The sequence below is a fragment of the Ipomoea triloba genome, chromosome 4 (genome assembly GCF_003576645.1).
Source record: "Ipomoea triloba cultivar NCNSP0323 chromosome 4, ASM357664v1".
Classification (NCBI taxonomy): Eukaryota; Viridiplantae; Streptophyta; class Magnoliopsida; order Solanales; family Convolvulaceae; genus Ipomoea; species Ipomoea triloba.
Window position 1 is genome coordinate 26350266 of NC_044919.1, and position 6583 is coordinate 26356848.

The 6583-nt window shown below is 34.2% G+C and overlaps 1 protein-coding gene across 1 annotated transcript; it reads left to right on the top strand.

Moving 5' to 3' along the window:
* Positions 1-839: 839 nt before the first annotated feature.
* On the top strand, positions 840-5288 carry LOC116014787 (putative methylesterase 12, chloroplastic). Its single transcript, XM_031254737.1, has 5 exons — positions 840-1395; positions 3084-3323; positions 3464-3607; positions 4216-4350; positions 4718-5288. The coding sequence occupies exons 1-5, from the start codon at positions 1123-1125 to the stop codon at positions 4988-4990; spliced, it is 1065 nt and encodes a 354-aa protein (XP_031110597.1). The 5' UTR covers positions 840-1122; the 3' UTR covers positions 4991-5288.
* Positions 5289-6583: the final 1295 nt, after the last annotated feature.

The window sequence follows — 6583 nt, forward strand, 5'->3', positions numbered from 1 at the left end:
AAAAAAAAAAAAAAAAAAAAAGAGGGCAAAATTAATGAAAAGTTGAGTGTATAAGAAAGTAAAAACATGTATATGTTAATATTGGAATTGATTACATTAATACATTTTTTTTTTTAAATTCTTGTTAGAACCTTACCATCATTACTATACTAATAAATGTAACACTATTACTTATATGAAAAAATATAATACTTTTATATTTTCTTTTATAAATTTAACATTACTTATAATGAATATTTTTTTTGGTAAATTCACCGGGTCTTTCTCCGTCCGGGAGGCACGGGAGCTGGCCAAAAGGAATCATTACTTATGGGAATTGAACTTAGGTTCTTCTGAAATTTTTCCCACAAACAAAACTCACTTGTTACTTGAGTTACCCCATTGAGTTTATAACAAATAATATATCATAAAGAATTATTAGTATTTTTAAAATGTATGTATCATTCTTATAGTCTTTTTACTTTTTTTTTTTTTTGGAAAAATATAGTCTTTTTACTTATTGAAAGTTTGAACAACTGTAATTGTATATCTGGGACTCTTATTTTCTAGTTCCTCACTTTTACTTTTTGATGTGGTAAGATATGATAAGTTATTTTTATCTTGTAGGTTCCAGAAAAGTGTAAACATCAAATTTGTGTGTAAGGGAGTAAAAGTAGAAAGTATAACTTTGTGTGTAAGGGAGTAAAAGTAGAAAGTATAACTTGGGAGTGAGTATTTTCTTTGTGAAAGTGTATAATACTGTTCCATGATGGACCTATATTTGTTGTGTTAAAACACCTTAAAATGAGACCTTTTTTTTAATGGAACAAAAAGAGAAGAAAAAAGATCAAATCAAAAGTCAGAATTTCACCTGCCTTTGACCAGCCTGAGAAACGTGGTCTGATATTCACGGAAACCCACGCTCCAGTTTTCAACGCCGCGCAGAGTGTAGAAAGTAGAAACTACAGAAAATTTTGGAAAAGCGATGTGTAGAGAGAGATAGAGAGAGAGACAAAAGATAATCGGAACAGATAATGCGAAGCATATTATCGCGCAGTTGATTTTGCGAGTAGGAACGACCTGGTTTTCCACTGCAACTCGCCGCAGGGAAGGAGGTGGAATCTGGGATTCGGGGTTGGAGATATGGGTAACAAATTTATATGCATGACGAAGAAGGATACCCGGGAGAATGGACGGAGCAATAGCTTAGTCGGGTCGCGGAGCAAGAGGGTGGAGAGATCGAAGCGGAGGTCGGTTATGGAGGAAGAGCTGCTCCACAGGCAAGCCCTGTCTATGGCAATTCAGCAGCACCAGTTATCCCAGAGATTCGAAGGCTCTATGTCCCGCCGGATTGGATCCACCAGCTCTCGCCGCCGCAACGATCTATCCGAGTCTTTTCCCGCTTCCAACAAGCAGGTACTCTACAATTTTATCCACTATTTACCTCTCCTCTCCGTATTCGCGTATGTATATAGTATATGTGTTAAGTAGTGCGATTTTTATTTTATTTTATTTTTTTCTGTTAGTTTGCTTTTTGTGGATTAAATTAGTGGGATCTGAGATTCAAATGGTGTGTGTAATGATGAGAAGAGAGAAAAGTGAGGTCTAGTTTCACCATATTGATTGATTAAGATAATATGCGCATGATGATTCTGATCATTTAGATTCGCGTTAGTGGGACAAGTGAAAAGTGGAAAAGTAGGAAGATGCACTTTTTAGTTGAAAAGTAAGGATTGAAGTGCCCACTTTTCCAAATTATGAAAACAAACAGAAAAAACATGAAATTTCCTTTTCATTCAGAATACTTGTAATTTATGGTAATTGTTTTAGATTATGACTGCTGTCTGGTTCAACTGCCTAGGTAATGTAATGCTTCTGATCTGATTACTTATTTCCCTTCCCTTTTGGGATTCCCTTGTGGCAATTCTTCTCTATTTCTTCTGCAATGGACGTCAATGAACTTTTGTAGAGGCAGTTTGGACCACCAAAGAGAACTGTAAGCTTATCAAGATTCAAGAAAGACCAAACAGTCTTTCACAGAATGATTTTATTGAGGAAACTTGGAGTCAAGTGCTTTGTATTCCATTACTGTTTATTTATTTATTTCTCTTTTATGCTAGGAATGAAAAATAAAACCAATGCCCTTACTTCTCCGCTTCTTTTAGTTTAGGCAAGTAAAAGTAGGACCAGTGGACCACGAGTAAGTACTTCTGAGTTATGTGCAGATTGTCTGCACAAGTTATGGAGCACATTCCTCATGATTATTGGTTGTCCCAATTCTTCTTAGCACTTATGAAATTCAATGAAAATATCTAAACAATACATTGCTACTCCCTTAAACATGGTTGCATTTAACTCAGGGCCTATGGAGGATTTATAGGTGCTTAATTAATTGCTTATTCATTACCATCTTCAATAGCTTTCCACCATATACCAATATAGGTACAATTTTTTTTTTCTTTTTCTTTTCAATTGGCACAAAATAGTTGGCTTCTTTGGAGCTTTGAAATATTAATAAATTGAATCATGTGTTTCGATATAAATTTTGTTTATATGACTGTTTTTTATTCCATTGATAGTTATCACCTCCCTAAGAAACTTCTCTCGACTCTCATTTAATTCTTGACTTAATCAAGTCTGTAAAGGAATATCGCTATGTTAATTGTCTAACAGTAGAAAGAGTCGGTATATTTAGGATTTTAGGTTTTCCTCATATTTAATGCACAAAGGATGTGATTTGTTTAGGTTAATATCAAAATCAGTGATAAATTTTGGAATACTTCCTGTGCATAATATGCCCTGCTTTTCTCACAAGTATGATATCTTCTTTTATAGATTTCATGAATGTAAGTGTAATAGAAATAGAACTCCATATGAAATATGTGTTTAAATAGATTCAAATGAAATCAAAAAGGAACAAAAGAAGACAGAAAAAGAATGAATACATCCAATTAGCCTGAAATGTTGAAAGTTCAATAGTTATCAAATTAATCCCAATTTTTTAGTGCAATGAAATTAAGCCCATTAGTTACTCATCTTTTTTTGGGCAATTGTAAAATGAATTATTGTGGCTTTGTTTATCTAATCAATTATGCCTTGTGCAGTTGCCGGAATTTTTGGAGAACATAAAAACAAAGAGGTTTGTTTTGATACATGGAGAAGGATTTGGAGCATGGTGTTGGTATAAAACTATTGCTTTATTGGAGGAATCGGGATTGCTTCCTATTAGTATGGACCTAAAAGGATCTGGCATTGATCAGACCGATACAAACAATGTAACAACACTGGAAGAATACTCAACACCATTGCTTGATTATCTCAAAAACTTACCAGAGGATGAAAAGGTACGAAACTTTTGCTAGAGCATTATATCAGTGTTCCTTTTTCATCATAACATTTCCTGACAGAAATCATCTCTGGCTGCTATTCTGAAATAAGTATTATGACATGGTGAATAAGTATCATGATGCATTCATTCTTGTAGGTGATTTTGGTTGGTCATAGTGCTGGAGGTGCTTGTGTTTCCTATGCCTTGGAGCATTTTCCACAAAAGATTGCAAAAGCAGTCTTCCTTTGTGGTACAATGGTGTCTGATGCGCAGAGACCTTTTGATGTGTTTGCTGAAGAGGTACACATTTGATACTTCATTATACTTGATCTAGGATTTCTGAATAATCGAGTGCTGTGGTCATTAGTGGAAATTCTTCAATGGTTTCTTAGAAATGATAAATGTTTTTCATTAAGTCTCCACTTTGGTTAAAGAGAGTTGACTCAAACTATCTACAATTCAAATTTTTTTTTTCTTAATTAATTTAATATTAATGAATAACTTTTATATTTAGAAATTACAAAAATAGTTACTCAGTATATTAAACCCTTACCGAAAAATATATAAATTATATGAAAATGTTAAAGAAACTTTGTGAACAAATAATGGTTGCTGTGACTTTCAAACAGTAAAAATGATATTAGTAAAATAGGACAAAGGGGTACTAGTCTGAGTTTAATATGCCAATAAATGTTCCCTTCAAAGTTTTTTTTGGTTCTGAATTGATCCCTTAACATGCCACCTGCAGCAGATTACACCCATCCATTAATCTTGACCTACCAGTCAAACATTTTAAAGCAACAGTTTTGATTTTATAATAGGAGTCCTTTTTTTGGAATCTGTTAGTATCCTTCTCCTGGTTGTTGTCTTTGCCAGTTTAATATCCTTACGAGGAATCTCTTTTGCAGCTTGGGTCTGCAGAACTTTTCATGCAGGAATCCAAGTTTCTAATCCATGGTAATGGTAAAGACAAGCCAGCTACTGGCTTCATGTTTGAGAAGGAGCAGATGGCTGGGTTATATTTCAATCAATCTCCGACAAAGGTACTGTTGTCTTGTACTATTAAGTGCAAGTTTAGGGTGTGTTTGGAAAATGACTCATTTTCCATAAAACATTTTCATTTTCAGCGTTTGGTTGCATTCCAGAAAACTGTCTTGGTGTGTTTGGTTCATTTTCTGGAAAATGAGCAGAATTGTATAATTAAACATTTTAATTGTTTTGTTCAGAATATAACATTTATAATAATAATAATAATATAAGTGGTGGTGGTGGTGGTGGTGAAGGATTGAAGGTGGTGGTAGTGGTTGCGGTGGCGGTGGTAGTGTCTTTTACTATTAATTGAAAACATCATGGCATTATGATATGTACAAAGGACTATATCATCATCAATGTGTAATTTTGTGGTTTCAGGATATTGCTTTGGCAAAGGTTTCAATGAGACCAATCCCTCTTGGTCCAATGATGGAGAAGCTGTCTTTGACCCCCGAAAACTATGGAACCAGTCGGAGATTCTATGTCCAAACATTGGATGATCACGCTCTTTCTCCCGATGTCCAAGAAAAGCTGGTCAGGGAAAACCCTCCAGAAGGAGTCTTCAAGATCAAAGGCAGCGATCATTGCCCGTTCTTCTCAAAGCCACAATCGTTGCATAAAATTTTACTTGAAATTGCTCAGATTCAATAGGACCTGATTTCTTCACGAGAATACATGAAATTGCTTGGGTTCAGTAGGATTTGATAACTTCAGAAGAAATACTGATTCTTTTCCATACAGATAAATAGCTTCATGTATGTACTTGTTCCTCTTGTAATCCTGTACAATTATACAACCCTGTTTGATTGTATATTAGAATTAGGAAAATGGGTCATGCTTCCTAGTTGTGTACTCTTTTTGTGTGGTTGTAGTCCGTGTAATTATCATGCCAGTATTTATCAAACGTATGATTTTAAATTAAGGATTTAATCTAATCATTTTTGGCTCACTTTTTATGGCTTGCAATGACAAAATTGACTCTAAAGTTGAGTCACATTTCATGCAAATGATTATTTCTGGTAATCGGTGACTGGTGACTAAGTTATTTATTAAAATAATCATGATTAAAACAAATAAAATTGTGCATAAAGTGAAAATTTTAATGAATGGAAAAAAAAAGTTGTTATAATAGTTATGCACAAAGTGACAAAAAGAAAACTAATAGCAAAAGTTTTTATGATAATGGAGGCTGAAGGGGAGAGCAAGATGGAGCCTTTAATAGAAAGACAATGGAGTAATTTCATGTCCCTGCTCCTTGCCCTTCTTCATTACCGGAAGTGGATGGATTTATTAGTAGGGTGAATGGAATTAATTGCAAAAAGATAAATGCTCGGAGGTAACTTGTCAAAATAAATTGAATTTAGAGTTAATACTTGAACTGATCCCTTGATCATTGGCGTTTGTTAATTTATATCTTTAAGTGCTATTTAATTTGGTTATCTGACTATTAAATTTCTACTCGATTTTGTCTTTTGTTAGAAAAATTCTAGTCCTTGACCGGGCGTTTGGTTGAAGACAATTAGAATTTCATTCCCACTTAATTTCGATGACAACTAAATTTATTCGTTTGGTTGAAGGGAATTGCAATTCCCTCATTTTCATGGAATTAGAATCCCATGCATGTCTCTTTTGCAATTTTAATTATGTGGATTATAGGCAAAAACAAAAAAGATAATCTTGAGACAAAAATACCCTCTTTTTTTTTTTAAACCTAAATTGATGTATGACATTACATTTTAGATGATAACGTGTATTAGTCTTCGACTACTGTTAAACGAGTTAAGTCAAGTTGATGGGTTGTCCAATGAAAAGTACTAGGTCACTTTGATCAAACTTCCTGACTGCCCAAATCAAATGCTTGTGTATTTTAGCCTTCCACCACATTGAAGATTAGAATGGGTAAAAGCATTTCTTGCCACAAATTGAGGGTTGGGGAGGTGGGTGTTGAATTGTAAGAGATGAATGAACCCTTTCTATTATATATATATATATATATATATATATATATATAGTAGGGGGGGGTATGCTCCCGCAGGAGTGGAGTATACCTCTAATAGAGGTTTCGTGAAGGAAAGTCTTAGTCTGTCTCTGGTCCACTGGAGTAATTCCAGTTTCTTTCATCCCAATCATCAGTTTCATGATGATTATTATATATGGGAAAGTTGAAAGTTTGGAGGTTATTACCAAGGTGGTAAGTGGCGTTTACCTCAAAGGGTCTAAGAAAACCTCTGAAGTCGGATATGT